Genomic DNA, 26,671 nt, shown 5'->3' on the forward strand with positions numbered 1-26,671 from the left:
AATCCAGGAACATATTGTACTTGGTGAAATCACATTCACCAAATACAGCATTCAATCAGACACATTTATCTCAAGACAGTACTTAAAGTACACAAATATGCCTATAAATCATCAGCCATACATTATGAACAAATAGGTAAAAATGTAAGGTGCAATCAGCTAATTTGATTTCTTCTTCAGTAAAGTAAATCCAATGTGGCAGAAAAAGTGCAATTAACTTAGTTTACAAAAAAAAACACAATGCAACACTTTGATTTTACTTAAAAATTTCAAGCAGCAATTTTCAATTTTAGTGGGTTGAGTTTATTAGTTTTAACTGGACACTTTGATTTCTGATCTAAGCACAGTTTGAGACATTGTTTAGTTCTTTTATGAAACTGTAGAGTATTTTATTTTATTAAAATATACTGCCTATAGCCACAATCATACTGTAATTACAGTGCAAAAGATGCAGTGGCTGCAAATGGCATGTCATAAATCTGTAGTAGTAGGATATATATATATTTTTATTATAAATAAATATATTTAATTTTGGGGTCAACTATTCCTTTAGCTCTTCCAACCTTTTTCTGATATTTTGTGTAAACATTGTTATAGGCATCAGAATGTGTACAGCTTTCTCTGAATGAATACAGATGCGTTCACCCCCACTACTAGGCCTGCTGATAATCAAGTAATGTCATGTTGTCATATAATTTCAGTCATTTTTCTGCAGCTCAGTGTCTCAAGGCTTTGATAAACCTAGTCTCTCAAGGGTTAGATAAAGTGCAATCAAGGGATTACAACTACAACTATTCTTCAGTTTCTCTTGTGAAGTGGGCATAACTTTCATTCAGGGTTTAAGTATATTGGAGTACTCTGTGATTGTCTTTGTTGTTTTGAAACCTCTGAGTGCCTTAAAGGCTTTTTTGTAGCATTTATTTCAACTCTGATTTCTCTTCTTGGTCCTCTCTTTCTTCTGCCCACCCATTTTAAATGTAAAATTCAGTAAAATCAACCAAGAGAAAGGCAGCATGCACGAGTAAAGCAAATTCAGCACCTATGTTATTGACGCACATTCTTTTTTTCTCCCCTTTCTGAGACATTCACCTCTGGATCTTTGTAAAGCGTGGGTGGAGGGGTGCGTTCATAAGCAGGGTGGGTTGGGGGGGGGGGACTAAGGTCAACATTGTGGTATTTTCTCAAAGATGCATATCTGCCCTGAACAAACATGCTATGTATTTATAGGAATTCAGCATCCAGCTCAAGCAGCATGGGGCCAATTGGCTTTTTCGACAGTATTTGCCGTGCTGCAAAGCTCAGTGGGGTTTTTTTAATTAAATGGTTTACACTTAGACTTAATAGGAGATGTGCCTGTTGATAAAAATAACAACAGCTTACAGCTAAAGCATATGGGAAACACTTTATCATAAACTTCTTAAATGGGAGATAAACAAATTAGTAATTGACAGAGTAGTTCATTTCTGAGTATATATAAAAATATAGTAATGTTTAATGACAAAAAATATATTTTCATGATTTGTTATCACAACATTTTGTCAAATCAACTTCAATAATTAATGTGCTTCAGAAAACATAATATTTTGAGTTTCTGTTGATTAAAACAATCGCCTTCATTGTATTAACTCAAATTTTTTATTTCAATGAACTCAAAATTTTAAGGCAAGCAGGTAACTTACATTTTTTTAAGTTAAACTAACCATTCTTTTTTTACAGTGTAACTGTTAGAATTACCTTGACAAATGATGTCAATAATTATTTAATTTAATAATGTTTCCTAATATTGTTAATGTTATTATAAAATGTTATTTTTTTTCTTCTGTTTGACAGATGATGGCAAATGATAATCATAAAAACGTGTAAATAAGTGTTAAACAAGTAAAACCAAATGCCCAAATTAATTTGACAGTTATTAATAAATTTAAGTTTAAAAAATGAGCATTATTATATATATTATATATATGAGATATTACTATAATTTATTTCAAAAAAAAAAAGGCCAGTAAAATTCTACTTTATAGTAAAATTCTAATTTATAAAAAAAAGGCCAGTAAAATTCTACTTTTAAAAACTTAAGGTCATGTCAAGGTCAGTTAATGTATTTCTTTTGAGAATTAGTAAGTGGCACCTATAGTAAATACTAGAAATACTGGAATGTGCAAAAATATTTTATATAACTATAAATGTTACTTGCTACTCACAGCAAAAGTAAAACAAACAGAATTCTTCAAAGCGCAACCGTCACCATTAACATCATATTTATTGTTATTTAGTTACTCAATAAAACATATACATATATATACAATATGCAGGAAAACAGACAACTGCACTTTACATATTACTTTAAAAAATGAAAAGAAACAAAGAAAAAGGACCTCTGTAAATCTCCACATTGCCATTATGACCTTCCATCTAACCTTTTTCAGGTATTTAAGGTCAACTGTAACATTTTTCTAAAGAGTATAAGATTGCCTAAAAAAATTACATGTGCAATACCAATATTCTGGTTTCTATTTGATATCCATTTAACATCAAAAGGTTTCCTCTAGCTGTGTGGCATACCAGTGTTGAAGCATCCTTGGTGTTCAAGAAACAATCCGATGGGCTATGGGAATTTTGATTTAAAATGATACATGGAAAATGCTGTAAACCTAATATACAAGTAATGAGGGAATCCAGATTAGAGTAACCAAAAGCGTTGGAGAAAGGTGGGGGGGGGGGGGGGGGACATCATTGAATTTCTATGAATCACGTTCTAATAGGATTCCCCCTTTCGGTTCCAAAGAAGGCGAAGGCAGCAAGCAGCATGCCTGCAAGGACCAAATTTCAAAGCACTCTTGTGTCCCTTGATGACAATAGAATTACCTGCCCTGAGGGAAGGGGAGGTCTACCGTGTGGGCTAGAGGGTCAGGAAAAGACCCTAGATCTTATATAGAATCAGGGATTTTTAATAAGAAGAAGGAACAATAATTATTTCAAAGATGAAAAAAATGAGACCCCCAGAGAGGGCAAAAAAGTGGGCATGAGAGAAGCATAGAATACACAACAATGGATGAACAGAATAGCCATCAGAATGCATAGACATATGAAGAAATATTGAGGACTGGATCAGTACTGGTACACCATCATCTTGTCTTTTTATATACCATCCTACAGTAAGTTCAGTGTGACAGTCCTCATGTTTTTTCTTTTCTTTTTTTCTACAAAAAGGGCACAAATTCTCCTGACAAAGAAACACTGATTTATACTGCCTCCATATATAAAAAAAGGAAGTCCTGTTTCCTTATCCTCATCCTGGTAGTTGAAAGGTCTTCTTTTCTCCTGCTCTGTTTCTTCAAGTCAACGCAGCTACGAAGGTTCCGAAACGGTTTGAGATGTCCGAGTGAAGGGAACGCCAGGAAGGAACTGGTCCCCCGCGCCCCTTAGACTCCCCAAGTTCATCTGTGCAGTGGACGGACAGGCACTGGAGATGAGAACCCATACCTCCAGTGGTCCCCGAGGAACCTGCTCCTCCTGTGGTCTTACTTTGAGAAAGATCTACTTCTGAAAGAAAAACACAGGGGGAACAAATTCAATACGTTGATGTAACCATTACATTTTGTTAGTGAAATCTATGTAATAATTATATTATACAGCACTTTTAAAGTGTCTTGTGTTGTGATCAAATTTAAAGGATTAGTTCACTAGCCTCAATTTCCTGATAATTTACTCACATCCATGTCATCCAAGATGTTTATGTCTTTCTTTCTTCAGTTGAACAGAAATTAAGGTTTTTGAGGAAAACATTTTGGGATTTTTCTCCATATAGTGGACTTCAAGTTACCAATGGCCTGAAGGTCCAAATGTCAGTTTCAGTGCAGCTTCAAAGGGCTCTACATGTTCCCAGCTAAGGAATAAGGGTCTTATCTAGTGAAATGATCCTTTTTTACTGATATACCATGAAATTATATACTTTTTAACCACAAATGCTCATCTTGCACTGCCTCTGCGATGCGGCACACGTTACGTAATTATGTTGGAAAGGTCACGCGTGACGTAGGCAGAAGTACTGAGCAAGTGTTTACAAAGCGAGCATGCAAAGACTAAGTCAAACGGCCTTTACAAAAAAAAAGGTAAAACAACGATGTCGGACGATTTTGAAGTTGAAGGAGAAAATGAGATGGAGTACTACTACCGCGGTACTACTGCCTACGTCACATGTGACCTTTCCAACGTGATTACATAATGCATGCCGCATAGCAGTGCGGTGCAAGACGAGCATTTGTGGTTAAAAATTATATCTTTTTTTTTTTTTTTTTTTTTTTTTTTCAGAAAATGACCCTTATTCCTCGTATTGGATCATGTAGAGCCCTTTGAAGCTGCACTGAAACTGCAATTTGGACCTTGAAGCCGTTGGTAACTGCTGAAATCCACTATATGGAGAAAAATCCTGGAATGTTTTCCTCAAAAAATTTCTTTGACTGAAGAAAGAAAGACATAAACATCTTGGATGACATGGGGGTGAGTAAATTATCAGGAAATTTTAATTCTGAAGTGAACTAATCCTTTAAAGCCTTTAATGTACTTTTGAGGGAATGTTCAGTAAATATGGTGTACAGTAAGTCTTTTGATTTTAGGCATTTTGTGCACAGCTGATATATAAATGTAGGCCAATGGCACTGGTCAAAATTAAAAAATAAATAAAAACTGGATTGGCCGACCACTGGTGTCAGTGTAAGAAAGCCCTTGTCTTTTCCTGGCAATTGTGTGAATGATTTGAGAAGTGTGATCTTAAAAATCCATCAAACCACATGCATTAGCATTGGCTTTAGGACCTATTCCCCCCGTTCCACTGCACAAAAACAAAGTGACCCTTCAGTCAAGGAGTCACAAAGCTCTGGGAAAACTGACCTTTGACTCTGTTTGACCTAATTTACCTGCATAATGACCCTTCCAAAGCATTGACACACATGTCAACCCCCTGCCCCCATCTCATTTACTGCACAAAACAAAATCCATACAAAGGTTTATAAGGGGTTGTATTTGAAATGTCAATATGAGAGAAGAAGTGATTGATAGACAGAGAAATAGAGAAAATGGCATTTCAAAACACTATAATTGTATCAGTTTTGTACCCAATTAACATCCTTATTCAGATGTACATAAAAAGTGCAAGTAAAAACATCTTTAGAAATTTTTGTTTTTAATGTTGTGATTTTATTTTCAACCGTTCGAATCATATCTTTACGCAAATATGGACAAGTTCTTTTACATTTACTGTAAAAATTATCACATGCTTCCTTTATGCTACAGAATAAGTGTTAGGAATTAACATGGACTTCATGTACTTCCAGTTTAATGTTATCTGAACCGATTATGTTATACGTTTAACTGACATTAAAAATGAATGCTCACACACCAAAGACATTTGAGGTAAAATTTCAAATCTTTAGGCTAATCATTTTCTGAATAAATCTGCAAAACCCAAAATGTGTTACAATTATCCCTACAGACACAGACACACACACATGCATGCTATGTGTCAGCCATTTTGAGAGACGGGCGCCTGGTCTCGCCCTCGAGCCTGTCTGGACCAGTACTGCAGAAAAAAAAATGGTAAGGTGTAGGGAAAGGTCAATAACCCGACCCCATCCCCCAAACCCTGAGGATAGAGGAACAAAAATAAAGGGAAAAGGAATCCAGAGAGGAGGGAAAGACATTAGTGGTAAAAAACAGAGAAAAGACAGAGGTGGGACTGCATAAATGATGACACACAAATGAACATCATATCTTTATATGGTGTCTTAATCTATTATATGGTGTGAAATATATACACACACCCCACCCCCCACCCCACCTAACTTCACACGCCTAAGGCAATAACACACACACACACACACTTATGCACGCACTCAGTCCTTTTCTCTTGTCTTACGTCCTGCAGAGTTTGCCAATAGTCTGTGGTAGCTGGGCACAGCAGGCTGCACTACGGCCTGGATAAGCAACCAAGCATTCCTGACACAAACACACACACACACACACAGCCATCAAGCTGCCTGCTGCTACCCCCAACACACACACACATAGCAATGTGAGAACTGTGCAACCCCAAAACACAGTCACACACAAATGTATGTATTTAAGAGGCCCAGTGTCTATCCCAAAACACAGCTACATAGCAAACACAGCGCACACATAACCTGATACAGCACTTTCAACATTAAATCCACACATATCACAACCTTTAAAAAAGGAAAAACCTGTATGGCAAAAATAACTATTAGCCTTACAGAGATTGTGACTGGTCTTCTCTTCCTTACATCATTAGTCTCAAACAAAATGCCTAAAACTATTTTTACTGGTATTTCCATCACAGAATGCAAATCTAGTTAATGTTGTGTCTGTTAATATTGATCTAAAATATCACAGTTGTGAAAGATACATTTTAAATATCATTCAATTTCTGACAATGGCACTGGAAGAAAAGTCAGCGTCTGCCAACACATGTAAACTTTAGGTGCATCTAAATATTTTCTTCTTATTTCTATTCCTTTGTTGTTGTTGTTCAGAATTACTCCAGATTGTAAGTTTACTCATTTTCTTTGAAATATTACTCCCCACACATGGTCCCATTCATTTCTGATCAGGAAATACTACTTCTGTTCACAGCGTAATGCACTGATTCAAGGACCTTGGGATTCCACACAGAAAATATGCTAATTTTGATCTGCATGCTGGCTCTTTAATTGCTATCCACAAGAGAATTTGCAAAAGACTTATTTGAAGGTTTGAAAGCTAAAATTCCCCTTCCTGCAGGAGTCTGATGGGAGGTTTGAGTTCAGGTCTTCCTCTCTCTCTCTCTCTACCACCCTCCCCCTCCTCCAAAACACATACTTGGGAAACTAATATGTGATTTACTGCTGCAAGACACAAATCTTCAAGTCCGGCTTCTATCTCAATCCTCAGTAGAGGAAATGACAGAACTGTCTGATCTTATGTTTATATTTGAAAACATTTGTGGTCACACTTTATATTAGGTGTCTTTAACCACTACTATAACAATACTACATCAAATTAAAAAGAAAATTTGTTAGGTACAATGTACTTATGTTCATGATATATTGCAAAATACTTCTGTTGCTATAGAGGTGGGATACGGGTAGGTTAAGGGCGGGTTTGGTGGTATGATTCAGTTTAAGGGTGGGTTAAGCTGTAATTACATCTGTGTAATTACAGAAGATAATTACAGCTGTAATTGCAGGTATTTAAAAAAAAATAAGTACAATGTAAAAACATTAATTAATAATGTTTATAATTAAAATGTTAGTTTAGAAAGTTAAAGATACTTAATATAAAGTGGGACCACATTTATGTTAATAATACACAAAAATATTAAAATGACACTAAATATTTAAATAACATTTTAAATTATTTAAATACTTTTTTTTAATTAATATTACAAACGTAATTAAATTAATAATTATTATTAAAATTACAATTTATTTTACCATTATTTAAAGCAAATTTGATATACTTATTAATCTTTATAAACTTAATTAATAGTTGTACAGTTGTTCAAATTGACCAGCTCTATTTTCCTTTCCTTTCATTTTCAATTATTTAACAGCACAACATATATCAATTATCAATAGGCTTTAAATGTCTATAAGCAGAAAAGAGCATTGCATTTTTATAATTAGCCATTGCATCCTGATTAAACAGATTTCTTATTTTGGGTGCGTCTCAATCAGCTCCCTAGTTCAGTAGTCAGGGCACTGATCAGGGATTCGGCCATTTTAAGGGCTGTCACAATAGCAAAAATCAAATACAATAGCAAAAAAGTCCCACAATGCACCCTGAAAACCAGGGAGCATTGATGTTCACTATGTTTCTTTACCGGAAATTCTGAAACATAAATCACTCAAGCCAACTCAATACACATCATGACACAAGATAGATGTTTTACATAACAAATGTATAGACAGGTACAGAACAGTGCCTTATCACTGTCCCAAATTTGTGTACTATACTAATTCACGACCTAGGGAGTTGATTGAGATGCACCCTATGACCATTTATTCTTCCTCTCTCTTCTTCCTAACAATTAGCAGCTGTAAAATCACAACCCATTTGTTATTTTTCCCCCAAATTAATTATGATTCCGAGACAACAACCTGTGTCACAAATGACATAACTCACCCTGCCTGGTAACATTTTTACACACACACACATACAGTAAGAGGGCTGAAGTAAGAGAAACAAGTATTTGGAAAACACAATTTCAAAATAGAAGAAAACAAAATGTAAGCTTGTACAATGAAGATTCTTCTAGAAGCAAACTGAAGCATACAACTTGTTAAGGCAGGCTTTAAGTCTAACTGTCACGTTAAGTCAATATGTGCTCTGCTGTAGATATGTATGTGCACATCAGAAATCACATTTGTCAAACACATCCTCAAACATCTTTGCCTTTGGGAGAAAAAGGGGTGAATTTTTGGCTACATTATCATGGAAGCTTTAAAAAAAAACCTTAAAGGTATTTTTATCTATTTGTGTGTGTGTGTGTGTGTGTGTGTGTGTGTGTGTGTGTGTGTGTGTGTGTGTGTGTGTGTGTGTGTGTGTGTGTGTGTGTGTTACTCTCTCCTTTCCCATCTTAATTTTCAGAGACGAGAACAAGTAAATCATCTGAAGCTTAATCCCACCGTAGGGCTATAAAAGTATCGCTTGGCTTATTTGAGCTCTCCAACACCTGGAACTTTTTGTTATGTTTCTCAAACTATTCCTTAACTTTTTTTTTTTTTCGTAAAGTATGTTAATTGCTGATTTTTATTCAAATGTCTTATGTTCATGTATTTTAGAGCTTTTGTTTAAATGTGAAATATGTAAATGTATTTTCTTGCTTTGAAATATGGGCAAACATATTTGAAATGATTTTAAATATATTTATATTTATAAAATATATTTGCTAAAATATACAAAGAAATGGCCAAAAATGTATTTGTGGGAATATTTCTTGGATTTTGTTTTGTTTTGCTTTGCTGTGTTTTGTTTAAAAATATACTTGAAATGTATATACTTTTTGCCGTATGGGTTGTAATATTAGCAAAAATGCATTTCCAAATTCCAACCACTGATAAAATGATTGGTAAATTGGCGAATGTATACGTTCTGGAGGAAGTCAATAAGAAGCAAGCTAGTGACAGAATGAGAGCATGAGTTGCCCTGAGCTGTTTTTCCATTTTACACCAAATGTGAATCACAGCTTTGTTTTGGGTGTTAGGAATGGAATGAAAAAAAGAAACAAAAAAAAGCAAGGCAGGGAAAGTAATGAAAATCATTCATGTTTTGCAACTTGTCACAAATGAAGCATCAGTAAAGTGTTACGCTTATACGCTGTCATGAGTTAGAAAGGTTGTTTACAAAAATAAGTGTACTTTGAGTGTTTGGTCACCTGTCAGTACTCCCCACCATTATATTAAGGCATTCTTAGACACGTAAGGTGCACAAACCCAGCTGACATTAACTTTGAACTCAACCATTTAAACTGTCTACCTATCATGCAGGAGAATGCAGAAATATTGTCCGCATCTTAGACAGGCATAAAAAAACCCTGCGTAAGTTGCTCTGTCATTTATCATGTCCACAAAGAGTCCAGTGGGGGTCATTAGTACCATTTGCAGTAAACACTTCAGGGGGCCAGAAGGAAATCCTCAGCAGTGCAGCTACTGCAGTAATGACTGATGACAACCAAAAGCTCACACACAACAGTACAATGTATTCACACTTGCTGCTCAAGACATAAGAAAACCTGTCACAAAAAAACTTAAGTAATTCTAGAGTAATATTCCCCAGTATACAATCATTTTTTTTCTATAATAATTACCTATATATATATATATATATATATATATATACACAGTATAGGCAATTATTAATACAAGAAATACCACAGACCTCTTAGTTGTTTTTATATACTACTATAAATAAAGACTAATCCAATCTTAATGTGTTTATATATACCCAAATGGAGGTTTGTCAGATTTAACTCACAACGTGTAACTAATTATTTTACTGAAATATGAACCCAAAATGTAAATGTTATTCTCTGAAAAAAAAAAAAAAATAATTATAATAATAACAATAATAATTATAATTACACAGTACAAAACATACCCTGTGTTTTCAGTTCTCAGGAAGTGAAAGTTACATCAAACTAGCAAAGATCGCCTTTCAAAACTCTGCACTAAAAAGAAGGAGACTTGAGAGAGAAGCCAGAGAGAGGGCGACATTCACAGAAGCACAGGAACACCCGCTGGGAAACAAAACCATCCAAAAATAACTATGTAAGTATTTCTGTAAGTTTGTAAGTACTTCTGGAGTTTGTATACATAATAGTGACTAAGTTGAATTTTGTGATTTTGTGATCAGACGAGTCAACACTACTGGTGTTTGACAGTACACAGAACAAATATGAAAATCCTGCAACCCAGTCAAAGATGTACGATTTCAAATTCACACATCCAATCCAAAATCAAATCCAAAAAGTCTGCTGGTATGTGTTATGCATACTTGGCTATGAAAGGCTATGAAATTTCAGTGTGTGTGTGTGTGTTTGACGCCTGTAAGGACTGAGGATTTAAGAAAGTTTCAGTAGGATATTTTGCTTAGATAATTTTAACATAAAACAATATATTACGTGAAATAGAGTCATGCAGGATTTATTTTTAAATAAAAATCAAAAGATTTTATGTTAAAATTATTTTTTGCACATTATCAAAATTGATGTAACCTGTCAAGGTCTTCAAGTCAAACGGTACTTACAATTTCTAAATGTGTAGAAGTACAAATTGATGCACAAAACATTGCCGCATTGCGCTGCTAGAACTGACAGCTGAATCTGTGTATATTCCTAGGCATAATGTGATCTGTTATCTGTGGTTATTTTATGAAAACCTAAGAAAAAAACCCTAAGAAATATATATATATATATATATATATATATATATATATATATATATAATTAAAAATCTAAATATTATCAAGGATATATTCCTGAACAATACACTGTGAGCTAATACGTTTAATCATAGGAAATGTTTTTACTCATATATATATATATATATATATATATATATATATATATATATATATATATATATATATATATATATATATGCTAACTTGGGTAGCAAGTGCTTCAAGATTTAGCACTGAAATAAACTGGTTTTAACAAGTCAGAAATATTATTTAATATGACTCAATATACCTGACTACATTAGGTTACACCAAGCAAAATTTGTATTGGTCATATCTGCTAGAAATAGCTCCTTTAGTTCACAACTACACATTTTCACTTTGTACAGCAGAGTGCAATTAATTTCAAGGCGCCTTAATGATCTTGAGACTCATAAAATAAATTACTGCATCCTATAAATCCATATTAACAATGTCCTATAAGCACCTTAGTCACCTAATTAAAATTACTAGAAGCATTCATATGCTTTAAAAGTTAAGTGTTATAAAGGCCTATAAAAATTACGGTGTGAATGAACCTCTTATAGAATTTAACAGTCCCCTTGTGTGCTGGCGTGCAAAGCATCCGATGCAATTTCACAAGCCGCAAACACTTTGTAACCCTTCTCTCATCTCTGCTGTCTACGCCACTCAAATGAAAATCTGTCAAGGCTGGTGATTTGTGCTAACTAGCTATCGATCGCACCAGCACAACGTGCGTTTACAGCTCGGGGGGTTGAATGCGAGGAGGAGAGGGAAAAAAAAGGAGAGAAGGAGACTGCAAAATGAGGAGAGCAATGCACAGTTGGTGGGGGAAAAGAAAGGAGGGAAATACTGAGAGAAAAAGACAATGTTTTGCATTTGGTTTACACTGATTGCATGGACAGATGCGCAACAAATCCATTTGGCTGTGTGGTGGTGGATGCGTTTGCTAGTCTATAACACAAAATAAGTGCCAAGAGATGGGGATGGTGCACTTGACAACACTGAATGTTAAACAATGGACCTTGACTTAAGGTTGCCTTCTCTGAAAGCTCCCCCCTGCACCCTCCCACCTGCAGTTAGCCCAAACAAAGGGGCACATAATGCACACCGGGGGCGAACTATTAACACGTGTGAAAGCGCACTCCGGCTGTGGCGATTCAATTATGCGTGTCCGTCCCGCTGCCTTTTCAGTAAAGACAATTACCGTTTCATATACTGATTAAACTAAAGGACAAGTGCCAAAAGAAGGACGCACACATCAAATGTATGAGCTCATGGTTTACATAATTATGCTGCTTTATGTAAATGTGTAAGAAAGTATTATAAGTAGAGAGACATAATAGGTCGTTAAAGAAATAATCAAAAAAATAGAAGTTGCCATTAACCAGCTAACACAGAATGCATTAGAAAATGGCTTATTAAATTATTGTTATTGTTATTATTATTATTAACAGTAATCATCATCATCATCATCATCAGTAATAATAATTAGTATCAGTATTATTACACAGCTACAACCTTCATTAGTTGTTCTAACGGTCTGTAGGTTTAACACACATGGAACTTCATATGTACGTCAACGAAAATTTTTGCAAACATTTATGTAAATTATTGTTAAAATATTGGCACTTTGTGTATGTTTTATAAAGCATAACAACATTAAAGCCTTGAAAAGTTCTTAAACTATTCTACCCATCAAAGAGTGTATCAAAACAGTGGCCTAAAAAAACATACTAAGAACTCAATTATAGACATTTGAGCAGGTTTAATTTAATTAATTTAAAAATAATAATCATAATCATCATAATAACAATAACACACACACACACACATACATATATATATATATATATATATCCTTTGTTAGTTAATGTAGCGCAATATAACTGCCAATATCCTTAAATAAATGCTTAGCTTTTGCAAATGTTTAGAAAGCCACTTGCTTTTGATGTTTCTTTAAGAAAACAAAAAACAAAGGTAGGCTTGGTACTCTATTAAATTAAATGTATTTAATACATAGAAATCATTTTTGTATTGTATTTGTATTTTGTATTGTATTGCATCAATTATTTGTACTTTTTATGAAGTGTTAATATTTTTTTCCTCACAAAGCCATTTTACATGATACATTTTTTCAACTACCTTTGTTCTGTTAAATTTAGTTTAGAACATTTAAATTTAATAACATTTTTTTTTTTTTTCATTTTTCAAAGCCCTAACACAGTTATGACCTTAAATCATATCCGAACAATCTGAAAAACAAATAAATAGTTGCATCGCAAAGATCTGTATGTAATTTTCCTTTTAATGATAATGTAATGCAGAGAAAATGATATCATTGCTCTTGCTTAAAAATACTATCATGTAAAGGAGAGCATTTTGCATGTATGCCTACATGAGTATGTTTGTGTGTGTGTGCAAGACAGAGGGAGAAAGTGAAAATAAATTTTAAAAAAAGGCTATACATTTAAAAAATATTGCCACCTAACACATTTTATGGAGTATTTTACTGGCATATATAATAAAAAAATAATTCTGTACTGTAGTAAAATTTAAATATTTACCTTCTTTGATGGTTCCCTGGACTTTATTTTTTTCCCAAACAGACTTCTCCTCCTCTGAATCCTCAAGCAGAGACTTGTCACTGGGCACATACCAGGTGGCATGCTGCTCAGCCATGAGTGTGTCCAGATCAATGGTGCCCACGGAGCCCTTCCCGGCATCCGGGCTACAGCTAGAAAGCTCTCCATCTCCATTTTGACCACTGCAGTCACTGCTTTTTTTGTTATTTTTTACAGCTAAAGGCTGGTCTTCTGAAATGCTGAACTGCTGCCGTTGAAGCTGGATCTGAGCCTGCAATATTTCTAGTGGGTGAATTTCATCTTGGCCAGAGGTGCTAGAGGGTGTACGGGCTTGCTCCATACCTGGTGTACCCGGATGGCCCACTCCACCAAAGCCATCCGATGTTGAGGTAGTGTGGTTGGAGAGGCCCATGCCTTGCCCTTTCTGCCCACCTATTAGTCCGTTGTCTCTCTGCAACTTGGGCGAGCCTAACAAAGGGCTGCGGCCAGCCTTCACAGTGGACGGAGCATCTGAGCTTGATGATACCTCATCCTCATTGCTATAATGTGTGCCCACGTCATCTGTAAAATCCATGCGAGGTGAACAGACTTCAGACTTTGATACACTTTGGATGCCACTGTCAAGAGATGACATAAGGTCAGCCTGATCTCCCAGCAGCAGGTCACCCCCTTTCCCCCATGAGGGAGAGGTGTGGGGCTTCTCTTGAGGTGTGCCTGTACATCTCTCCCCGACACCAGCCGCTGAGGCCACCTGCTGGCTGGGACTTACAACAGGGTTACTGTTTTCAGAGGGGAAAAATATCCCAGGGCTCACATGGCCACTGTCTCTTTTTCTCCTCCCTCTCCCTCTCCCACTCCCTGTTGCTGCCTTCCCCTCACTGCAAGGAGTAGTGTCCATATTGTAATTTGGGGAGAGGGTGCTGGCTTCCCCCTGCACCGTATGATTTTGACCCGGTGGTTTAGTGTTGCTATTTCCAGCAGGAGGAACTTGCCCATTTTGGGGGGCAGCAATGCTTGGGAAATATTCAGTCCCAGCATTCCCAGTGCCATTAACCGCACTGTTATTCAGGTCCTGTTCTGTCTGACTCAGCTTTCGTTTCCCTTCTCCCTGAGTCTTCTTGTTGAATGTCACATTGAGGTTAGGGGCCCCCAGGCTGGCAATCATGTTCTGACAGGCAGTAGAGAGGGCTGCCAGGCAGCTCTGTCCAAAAACATTGTCCTTGCCACTCGTTTTGCTAAAATTCCCTAAGGAGAGTCCCCCAAGTTTGCTGACTGAGGAACGCTGGTTAGTGGGAAAGTCTGACTGGGATGTAAAACTCCCTGGTGAGGTGCTCACTCCTTGAGAGTTACAGAGAGAGGCTCCCTGTCGATTAGAGCCCCCATAGGGAAAAGAGGACGGACCGCCCATGGGTGGTCCCGGAAAGTCATTAGGGCGCCTTTCTGATGGTGTGTTGGGCAATCCAACACCTGTACTGGGCGACTGCATCTGTGAGAGGTTTCCCATGCCACTGTTGAATTGTGAGTGGATGTTGGGTGAAAGTAAGGGCTGCACGTGGCCCTCCCCCGGTATCCTCATAGGCTCCTGCATGCCCATTCCATTCACACCAGCTCTGAACATCATGCCAGGACCATTTTGCTGCATTTCATGAGCCCCCACCTCTCCACCTGGACCCATGCGATGGCCCAGCATTTCCCCAGGTGGATGTGGCCCAGGAAACCACCCACTCTCCAAAGCTATGTGTGGGTTCCGTCCATCAAAGTTCACCATCCTCCCACCGTTTTCTCTCTCGAAACTCGACTGAGGCATGCCTCCCACCGGGCCCCCATGCCCCAGGGGCCCTTGAGGAACATCACTGTGGTGACCCAGCTGCTGCAGATTCGGTTGTCTCATCCTCTGTTGCTGACTCCGTGAGGCCATTTGCTTGATCATCGATGCTGCATTTTGTTGCTGCTGCATTGACTGCTGCTCAGGCCCTGTAAGCTGCAGTGATGGGCCTGTTGAAAAGCCATCCGTCACAGGGGGGGTGAACTCTCCGGGCAGGCCAGGGTAGGCTGCTGGAGAGAGATTATTCTCCATTCCAGGCGGGTTATGCATACCACTGTTCCAACTGCTGCAACTCTCCCCGCCATGAGTGGCATTTGGAAAATCAAACCTGGGCCTCTTAGCCATATTTAAATAAGGAGAATCAAAGTGTTGCAGCCTCTGATTGGAAGGCTGCTGAGGAGGGGGTGGCTGCTGTTGCATGTTGAACATGGGGTCGCCATAACTATGCATCCGTCTGTTCTCTGGTCTGTGAATAGGGTATTCAAACTGATTATGCTGGCCAGGCATCATGACGCCTCCCTCCTGCATGCCGGCATTTGCGGAACCCGTCTCTGATTGTGGGGGCTGTGGGAGAGATGGTGGGCAAGTGTTCTGTCTGCCAATCAAGCCTGGCTGCTGCTGCAAGAGAGGATGCCTGGATCCAGGCTCTATCCCCACTGGTATTTTGCGTCCACCCCCAAAACGTTCAAAGAACACATTGTGCTGGGCTGAGGGCTGCTGCTGTTGAGGGGGGGCATGGGGGTGCTCTTTAGAGATGCCCTGCATTCCAGGAGCACGAGACAACCCTGGGTTTCCAGGAAAATTGGGCCCTGGCACCTGACGCCCAGGCCCAAAATGAGAAAGCTGAGAATCAGATTCAGAGGGGGAGTACACAGACACTTCAAAATGTCCAGATGAGGGCTCATTGGAATAGTTGTAGTCCAGTCCATCAACACCACCTGGTGGGGGCATTCGTCTGGGCTCTAGATTGTGACTTTCTGACGAAGAGGATGAGGAAGACAGGCCATGGAAGGAGGCAGCACGATTAGGTGATTGGTCCAAGGGAAGACATGGGGCAGGGACAGGGTGGTTTCCGCTGGGGGGTCCATGGTGCTGAAAATCAGGCATGGAGCCTGGCCTTTGCTGCTGCTGGGACTGCTGCTGAGAGAAGCCATCTGCTGACTGCCCCTCAGAGAGTGGGTCAAAACCCTCTGTGAATCCTTGCTGGAGCCCCATACCGCTGTTGTAACCCATTATCCTTCCGCTGTGTAAGCAAGAGGACCCAGGTTCAGGTCCAAAATTTCCACCAAAGTGTTGATGGTGTGAGTGTGTTTGATGTCCATGGGGATGATTATGAGGTCTTTGAGGGTTAAAAAATCCATGCATCGAGGCCTGTTGTTGCTGTTGGAGATTCCCCACATGCAATTCAGAATGTCCTCGCTGAAATCCACCATACTGTTCGCCTCCATTCATGTTAATGTTCATCTCAATCACAGGAGGCTCGTTAAGTGGGCCCATACCAGGCTCGACTGTCCCTTGTGGGCCTCCAGCATGAAAACCTGGGCTCTTGTAATGAGAGTTCATGCTCACTCTTGGCTGGTTAAAGTTTTTCTCAGTGTGGCCAAAATTTCTGTTATTAATCTGTGGACCAAACTGTTCCAGCCCAAACATACTTCCCACAATCAGTCCCGCATGACAACCAGCTTTCCTGGCTCCGCTGCACTGTCTACAGTCTACTTTATTTTCTTTCTTTGGCAAACTCAAGTAACATCAACAAGTTGTGAAATACAGGGGTAAATTTCAAATGTGATTTTGCCATTAATAAAAAAATACGCTTGTAGTGGCAAATCACAGTAATGTATAATTAATTACTGAGAAATTCTATGATATTGTAAATTAATTTTAAACTGTAATACGAAATGTTCTACAAAAAAATTAAAGTTCACGGTCTAGTCCATAATGTGTTCCATGTTTTTTCTTAACTGTTTTAAAAGTATTACATAAAATGTAAACAAAACAAAAAATTACGACGTGTAATATTTTCACAGAACAGAAAAAAAGGAAAAAAAGTTTTTTTTTTTTTTTTTGCCGAAATTTGCTCTACATAAGAGCAAAACAAGACTGCTATAAAAAACAACTCTCTTACCACAAAAACACCCTCACCTGACGATCTCACGACAGCTACAACACATATAGAAAAATATATAAAACATGTTCCATCAAATCATCCTCCACAGACTATTATTCCAATATGTTGTCAAATGTCCAGAGTGAGGTAAACATTCTATTTAAAAATCCATTTTGAACGCATATCACAACACTATCCAGAGTACCACAAAAATATCCATGTCCATATGAATCCAGAACAGCGTATTATTTGGTATCCACTTCTTTTAGAAATGGGTAAGCTTCTTTAAAATGGCATAAGTTGTAAAGAAATAGTTCCCTTGGGCTGAGCTGAACAAGCGATGACACCAAAGTAAAGGACAGGAGAAAGTCCCGTGTATGAGGGGGTAAACCCCGAACTCCCGTCTTTGTGCGCCCGTCTTTTGGAGCTCCGAGCGATAGGCAGCACATGCGCTATCCAAAGCCCGCCACCACAGAGCTGCTGGGCAACACAGTCCCATCGGTCCTGCTCATTTTCCGCGCAATCGAACAGCTTGACTGCAATTTCAATTACAGTCAACACTTGCACATTCAGGGAGTCCTCTTCTAATAGCACCAGTTTTGAGATTTGCTCCACTCCAGCTGGAAACGATTCACCGATAGATCACATACTGATGTCTGAGACGCTCAGCGCTGCGCGCAACGACCGCAAGAACCAGCAACAAGTTTTGCATTTCAGCAAGGTCCTCCGCTGCTAACATCAGCCAATGGCATACATGCCGAGGGAGGGACGAACTCTTAAGGTAGTCCAGGGTTCGTCTATTTGCGTTACGAGAAAGGGTTTTCAGGTGCTTCAGAGAAAAAATATCTGGTTTATTGGATCCAAATCCATTCAATGTAAAAACTCCTTTCAACGGAAAATAATGAAAAGTGCTACCATGCGTTTCATTTTACTGTATGTTTTTAGAAGTAAAAAGTATGATTATACATAGACGTACTTATATTTAAGAATAGGCCTGGAGTTATTTTTTTTTTATAATAATATAAGTATGATTAATAGAATTTGTGGATATTTGTGAAAACGAGGCCTATATTTAACAAGGCAATACCTAAGTTTGCTGTAAATTGTTTAAACAATTTTTTTCATAAGTAAAAATTCTGGATTGCCTTTTTTATGGAGAAAGGAGCATTCCAAAATACCCCCGATAACATCCATGCACTTTGTTGAGTTTTTTTTTTTTTTTTTTTTTTTTTTTTTTTTATTATTTTGTTTTAGTTAGGCTATGTAAATTTGAGTGCTTTATATCGGTTTTTATGTTGTTAGTGTATAGCAAAATAATAGCATTAGACTTACCGTATTTATGCACATTTTATAGCAATTATATATGGGCTAGGGTCAGTAAAACATACAGTTGCAAATAAATAAATGAATAAAAATACCATCTTATAATCAAAACATTGTCGACCCCAGCTATGATTCTTGTGCGTTTAATATCTTGATTTACGGCTGCTGATAACTGAACAGCTCCATGAGAGATTTGTGATGCTTTGACACTTATCGTAGACTTTTCGACAGTGAAAACCTAGATATTGTGGAATGAAAAAGCATGAAAAAAAATCCATTTGTAGGGAGCCTCAGTCCAGCCCCATGCAAATGCTTAACAAAAGCGCAAATGCGCGGCATAATTACCACCCGGAGTTTGCATTGTTAGCGCACTTCAAACTGCGAATTAACATTTCCATTCAGATTAATTGACCAATTAACATAATTCTGTTTACATTCGAAATGAATGCGATTTAGTTCAAAGGCAGCGACACATTTTCATCTATCTATCTATCTATCTATCTATCTATCTATCTATCTATCTATCTATCTATCTATCTATCTATCTATCCGAGTATGAAGTAAGCTTTGAATGTATCAAAGCGTCATGAACCCTATACAAAGCATTGCTGCCCACAGTAATGGATAAAGTGTGAAAACTGATTATCCTCTTTAAATGTAGCTACTAGCTACTGTCACGCTTGTGCGTAAAACTGCATGCATTTCAGTTACCCTAATAATGTTATTACGGGAGAGAAGAGAAAATCCGTCCGCATGCTGTTGTGAGTTACATCAACTGAATACATCACCATTAATAAAGATTTGAACGTACACCACTCATAGAATCAGATAGTGACTATTCAGAGTTGCTATTATTGTCTGTTTTTCTTGTTTTAATTACGAAATACACTAATAGGCCTAAATCAGTCTGAGCTTTTGAGCAACAGAGTTGTTTCTTACTTTAAGTGAACATATAAGGTATAGCATTATTTTTTCCCCATGTCCCTAGACGCATATTAAAACACAGCTGCTTTATAATAATAATAGGCTAATAAATTAAGGCAAACGATTTGCCGAGATGAAAAACCACCCATTTACTAAGCATTTGTTATTCTACACAACTCACAATGTAAATAAATGAGTGTTAAATATTAAAAACACCTTCTGTCTCTTCTAACATAACAATAATAATAATATAAGCAATTTTGCCGAGGTAAGTAGGCTATAGCCTAATCATTTACTACAAGCATTTGTTATTCTACCCAAAGGACCTTCACATTTAACTCTTAAATGAATCTTGCATGAGAAAACCACACACGATGTAAATAAATGAGGGTCAAGTGACAACAGTGACAATTTGAAACATCAGCTGTCCTTTCAAACATAACACAAATAAGAAATCTCGATGTAATGGCATTTAAGCATAGGCTACTCAACAACACATACTTGGGTTGAACAGACTGACTTTTCTAAAGTAATGCGTTTTTCTCCTATTTAGGAGGAGGCGCGTTTGAAAAGCAAATCCATTTTCCTTTGAACTGCTTTCACTGTGGAAATTCCGTGAAAAAGACACAGTGCCATCTAGCGATTAATAAACAACCTGCAAGTGTACAAAACAGTGTATAAGTGTACATTACAGTTTATGCTTGATAACAAAAAAGTAGGCTACTTTTAAACCAGCACTCATGATCCTTGAAACCCCCAAACACACCATTATTCTGCTGAATCTCTGAATATTAGCAGGTAATCCTTACTTCCTTCCATCCATCCATTCTTCAAACTGCTTATCCTCTGTAGGGTTGTGTGGATTTAGATAATGATAAAATACAAATATATATAGGCTATATATATTAAAATACTGTTACTTCATTTACTTTCATTTATTGTTTATATTTTTACAAAAACAGATGACTGAATCATTTAATTTAGGTCATTTATAGAGCATATCTAGTCTTGGAAACGTTGAGTAAAACTGCACACTGGGTTGTTAACGGAAATAATCATTTTTCCTTGCAACCCATAACACATTCTTTTGTTAAGTCTAGTGTCTTATTGCAATGTGAATACTATACAAAGTGGTTAAGTGAATGACCAAATACTACAATAAAAAATTCACTGTTTCATTTATTGTGTTTATATTTGTGTATTACTTATAAGTTTAGTCAGTACAGTGAGAATATTGTCAACGATTGAATCATAAATGCTATTTGGGTATTAGAAACAGCAGGTTATAGCAAAACAGAGAGATAAGAAATTCAAAAAAAAAAAAAAAAAAAAAAATCAAACTGGGCAAACAGGAGACAGACCTTAAATTATCACCACAAGTCTTCATTCGATGTCTGGAAGGGTACTTGGAATTGAGATTGTTGTTTTGTCCCAGAATTTAATCAGTGCCAAATGACAAGGCAGTCAAAGACAATGTTACAAGCTGTTGAGAACATAAAAAGGGAGGCAGGGGTGGGCGAGAGTGGGAGGGGTGTGGAAGAAAGACTTGAAGAGAACATGATGAAGTCAGAAACACTGGAACAACAGAACTACGCTTTTTTTTTTTTTTTTTCTTCACAGTCGACTGCAAGGAATTTGGCAAAATATGGGAAGCACAGAAAGAGTAAGACAATAGAATGAAGAAAAGCAGTGTACAAAAATGAAACGTTAACTGAAATGAAATAAAACAAAGTGGAATAGAATAGAATAGAATAGAATAGAATAGAATAGAATAGAATAGAATAGAATAGAATAGAATAATAGGACATTCCCTAACAATTTAATCATCATTAAAAAGAAAAAAAAAATACAGGTGGAAAACTGTTAGAAAATAATTGTATTGTAAATGTTTAATAGTAAAAGAGGAGAAACAATAGGTTTTGAGTCTAAGATCCATGATGGATTTTAGGTGAACATGATATTGGCTCCTAATAGGTGAAAGGAATCATCTTCAGTTATTGAATATGGACTGAAACGTTTAAACAGTTATCGCATGTTTTAGAATTGTTCTGTAAAATTAGTTTGATGTTGGATCTTACATTGAAAGCCTCCATGTCTCTTTGATCTAATCATTCTGAATTGATTCAGCACTATTTTTTATTATTATTTTGACAGTGAATAAGTTTATCATTTTTTAATTTTTTTGGATAACAAACATGCAGTTGTATAGAACTGGTTTGAAAAAAATGTGTGTATATTCTAATAAGAGGGACATGCCATGCTTAAAGGTGCCATCGAACTGAAAATTGAATTTACCTCGGCATAGTTGAATAACAAGAGTTCAGTACATGGAAATGACATACAGTGAGTCTCAAACACCATTGTTTCCTCCTTCTATAAATCTCATTTGTTTAAAAGACCTCCAAAGAACAGGCGAATCTCAACATAACATCGGCTGTTATGTAACAGTCGGGATCATTAATATGTACGACCCCAATATTTGCATATGCCAGCTCATGTTCAAGGCATTACACAAGGGCAGCCAGTATTAATGTCTGGATCTGTGCACAGCTGAATCACCAGACTAGGTAAGCAAGCAAGGACAACAGCGAAAAATGGCAGATGGAGCAATAATAACTGACATGATCCATGATAACATGATATTTTTAGTGACATTTGTAAACTGTCTTTCTAAATGTTTCGTTAGCATGTTGCTAATGTACTGTTAAATGTGGTTAAAGTTACCATCGTTTATTACTAAATTCACGGAGCCGTTGCTATTTTCATTTTTAAACACTTGCAGTCTGTATTATTCATAAACACAACTTCATTCTTTATAAATCTCTCCAACAGTGTGTAATGTTAGTTTTAGCCACGGAGCATAGCATCAAACTCATTCAGAATCAAATGTAAACATCCAAATAAATACTATACGTACACGATTAGATATGCTGCATGACGAACACTTTGTAAAGATCCATTTTGAGGGTTATATTAGCTGTGTGAACTTTTTTTATGCAGTGATAGAGTCGAGAGCTCGGGAGGGGGTGGAGAGCGCGTGATTTAAAGGGGCCGCAGCCTGAATCGGCACATTTCTAATTATGCCTCAAAATAGGCAGTTAAAAAAATTAATAAAACAAAATCTATGGGGTATTTTGAGCTGCAACTTCACAGACACATTCAGGGGACACCTTAGACTTATATTACATCTTGTAAAAAAAAAAACGTTCGATGGCACCTTTAATTTAACAGATAATAAAACTGGTGAAAGTCTGAGGGACACTATCAAGTAACCAGTGGTATAAAGTATTTGAGTAAATGAAATTAGTTACAGTATTTAAGTGTCTTTTTTTGCTACTTTACTTTGACTGAGTATCAAAGATATTAGCAACGTTTACTCTCTGCTTGACAATTTTAAATTAGTAACACATTTGTAACGAGTAATGCAATTACTCATCAAATTTTACATGGCACCTAACTTTTTCTGCAGCAGTTTATTTCTGCTAGAAAAGAAGTGATATCGCCATCTACAGTGCATTGAAGGTACTATATCTTGTGCGTTTTGCCCACAAGGCTACTTTATGGCTGCGTTCCAGTTCATTTTTTTATGCCCTTCCCTCGCTAATTTCCCTCAGTCTCATTGACTCGGACGTACGTCATTGTTTACGTTGCATGAGTGCCCACTACTGGCGAAACCTTTTTAATTGGCTGAATTGGAACGTCCTAAACCCTTGATCACTTGGAATCCGCTATGGATTTTTTTATATTTTTTTCCCTTACGAAATTGTTTAATGCAGCATTCTATATGTACATAGGTGTGTTAGGGGCTGTTTTAAATACTTAAAAAAAAAAATATATATATATATATATATATATCATAGAGTTGTTTGTGGTGGAGTAAATTAAACGCGATATGCAGTGACATCACAATCGTGTTGCATTCTGATATATGGTGCTGCCTGAAGTGTACATATGAAGTAGACTCACTCTCTCTGTTAAAATCGAGGGAGCGAGGGTCTATCCATAAACTTCCCTCGGCCACTTCAAGAAGTGGAATGCACTTCAAAATGCCGGCAGGGATTCCCCCGAGAGGAAGTGCTTAGGGAAGTTTGTGAGTGCGTGTCTAAAAGTGGAGTGGAATGCAATGCAAGTGCATTAGCAGGTAGTTGCTGAATCGCAGGTGTATCGAATATATGAAATGAGGACACGGATGCAGCCAGTAATGAGGCCGAAACCAGCACGTCCAGTGCAAGTAAGCTTTGACTATTTGATATTTAATAATATTTTATCTATCGTTATATTGAAGAGACGTTTTTGAAGGATATTGTTTTACTTATGCCATGTTTGAGCACTTGGGCTTAACTGAGACTTGACTGTTTGTAAATGTTTAAGAGGCTGTTTTGTGTCGACTTTGATTTATTGCAATATTGAGGTGTTCAGGTTTATTTCGTTTTTAGAAAATAAAAATGTGATTGCTCTTCTCACAAATCAACTGTTTCTTGTTTTTCAATGTCATGTCAGTTATAATCAGACTTGTAATGGAGTCATTTTCGCTGCAAGGTATACTTTTTCTTAAGTATAGTTTTCAGGTACTCTTTACACCTCTTCTAGTATAACAATGTGAACATTTAACTATAAGCAGGTCAATAGTCTATTCATATAGACTATTGCCTACCAGTAATTTCCTGAAATTATTTCTTGCAAAATTCACTTTCTTAAAATAACAAGACTCAAATATAAGCTGGTGAAAGAATTTGTCTCTGTGGCAGTTTGTACATGGGACCAGTAAAAATACAATTCTGAGTCTTAGAACAGAGAAGTTGGCAGTGGTATAAAGCAATGCTCATCATGACACTGTTTTGGAACTGCCTGTTTTTAAAACTGATGACATCCAAAAATCCTTTCTGTTTTTTATTATTATTTTGCTCAGAGTTGTCCTTCCTTTGCGGAGGGGAAGTAGTGCAATGCAACCCTTTCTCTGAAGAATATCCAATCCTGTCAGTCAGTAGTAGTCAGTTTAGAGCTGTAGGTCAAGGGTTTAAGTATCATCTGTCATCCAAAGGAAAGCAATTGTTCACAGAGAGAGCAACAAAAAAATGGAGAAAATGGAGGTGGAGCAAGAGTAATAGAACACTTAAGCTGCATTCGAAATAGCATCCTTCCCTACTATGTAGTACATCCAGATTACATTCATACTACACATAATTTTTTTATTGGTCGTGGAGTAATTGCCTATCCAAAACAAGTACCTACTCAAGAGAGTATGCGATTTCAGATGCAGCCTTAAGCCCGGGATACACTGCACGATTTTTGGCTGTCCCAGACGAAAGATTGCAATCGTGAAACAATCGTGGAGATTTCTGTGATCGTGGCTACTAATCGGTGGTCCTATGTCGTACAGTGAGAGAGATTCAAAGAACGGCTGTTTTCCTAGTCTTGCGACCAAAGATAGCCTACGATCATTTTCTGACAGTGTCAGAAATTCAGCATGATCATCGCACAGTGTGTTTGCTGCTACGACCTACGTCTACTGACCAGCCCTTCTCTTTTCCCTTCTTCTTTCGCCGCTTCCTTTTTATTTCCAGCACACATAAAAAACTACAACTGCCAAAGTATGATTCAACATGGTGTTTTGTTTACCACTAGCACATGCTGATGATGTTTTATTCTTCTATAGAAACTTGCACCATAGCCTGCGAGTCAACGGGTGTCATCATCGTACAGTCTACATGCATGTCGTACCCAAGTTTAAAAGATCCATGTCGCACAGTGTGATTTGTAATGACCTTACAGGATTGCTAAAATCGTGCAGTGTATATATATCTAGTTCAGTCATGAAACTCTAGAGGGCACAGGCTGATAGGTGCTTTACATGCAATCAAGCAATCACAATATTACCGCATGGCACAAACTGATTGGCCACTGCTGATCCTGCAGCCAATGAGATTGCTTGCTCAACATTTAAATAGTCTTGTTCATTGCTCGTTGTAGGCTAGTCCTGCAGCGTGCTGTCAGAGTTTCTTTCATAAGAAACCATAATCATTTAAGACATTTTGGTTTAATTAGATAGTCCGACATTCTACTAACTATAAGTAACTTTGCAACTAGCAGTCATTAGAGTATTAGTAGACTGTTTGCTTAAAATCTGCTAACTCTTTATTTTGATGCTCCACCAACAGACATTCTACTGACTATAAGTAATTTGCAACTACATGTCAACTTATTCTTCTAAACCGAACCCTAACAGTCTAATAATGCTCTAATGAGAGTTAATTGACATGTAGTTGCAAATTACTGAGAGTTAGTTGACATAGTTACTACTTTGTAGTAACAAAGTTACTCATAGTTAGAAGAATGTCTAAAGTGGGCCATTGAAATAAAGTAACATTTCTCCTTATATAGAACATTTTTGACATAAAGGGTTCTTAGGGTTCTAAAACCACACTGAACCTTCTAAGAGTGAACTGTTCAAATTTTTTTTTTGACACTTTGTAGTATTTCCTCATCTCATGTCATGCAGGAAATGTTCTCTGGGACCTGGGTTCATCCTGCATGGGACCGCAGGAAGTACATCACAGCTCTAATAGAAGGCCAAAATTAGCACAGTGGATTTGTTCATGTTAAGGGCTCGACCTTAGGACTGCAGTCAGTCAGAACCGCTATAGAGGCTTTAGTTCAGTTAATGACTGTTGTCATAGATCTATTTCCCACATAGCTGTGCTACAGTAGTTTCATTTCTCTGTATCATTATACGGTCTCTTCTGTCTCATTTAATGCAACAATTTCATGTTTATTGACATATAGTTTTTTTAAAATTAAGTAATCACACATAAAAGGATTTTGATCATGAAATTCAAGTGTTTTGAAATATCATGTGCCATGAAAAATCTCCATGAAGAGATTTTAAAGAAGTTCAATATTAAGAAGCAAGAGATTCATTTTACAAACTGTCAA

The 26,671-nt window shown here is 37.1% G+C and overlaps 2 protein-coding genes across 2 annotated transcripts in view; both read right to left on the reverse strand.

The window, feature by feature from the left end:
• Nucleotides 1-2,243: 2,243 nt before the first annotated feature.
• mn1b (meningioma 1b) lies at nt 2,244-18,238 on the reverse strand. The gene is made up of 2 exons (XM_048189669.1): nt 13,542-18,238; nt 2,244-3,543 (listed from the first exon to the last, which is right to left on the reverse strand). The coding sequence occupies exons 1-2, from the start codon at nt 17,032-17,034 to the stop codon at nt 3,335-3,337; spliced, it is 3,702 nt and encodes a 1,233-aa protein (XP_048045626.1). The 5' UTR covers nt 17,035-18,238; the 3' UTR covers nt 2,244-3,334.
• The window catches only part of LOC125267751 (phosphatidylinositol transfer protein beta isoform), a 55,690-nt gene continuing 32,430 nt past the window's right edge, over nt 3,412-26,671 (reverse strand). The window contains exon 11 of the mRNA XM_048189673.1: nt 3,412-3,543. Within this exon, the coding sequence (XP_048045630.1) occupies nt 3,538-3,543 (6 nt within the window). The 3' untranslated portion in view covers nt 3,412-3,537. The remainder of the gene's footprint in view (nt 3,544-26,671) is intronic.

The sequence above is a fragment of the Megalobrama amblycephala genome, linkage group LG4 (assembly GCF_018812025.1).
Source record: "Megalobrama amblycephala isolate DHTTF-2021 linkage group LG4, ASM1881202v1, whole genome shotgun sequence".
Taxonomy (NCBI): domain Eukaryota; kingdom Metazoa; phylum Chordata; class Actinopteri; order Cypriniformes; family Xenocyprididae; genus Megalobrama; species Megalobrama amblycephala.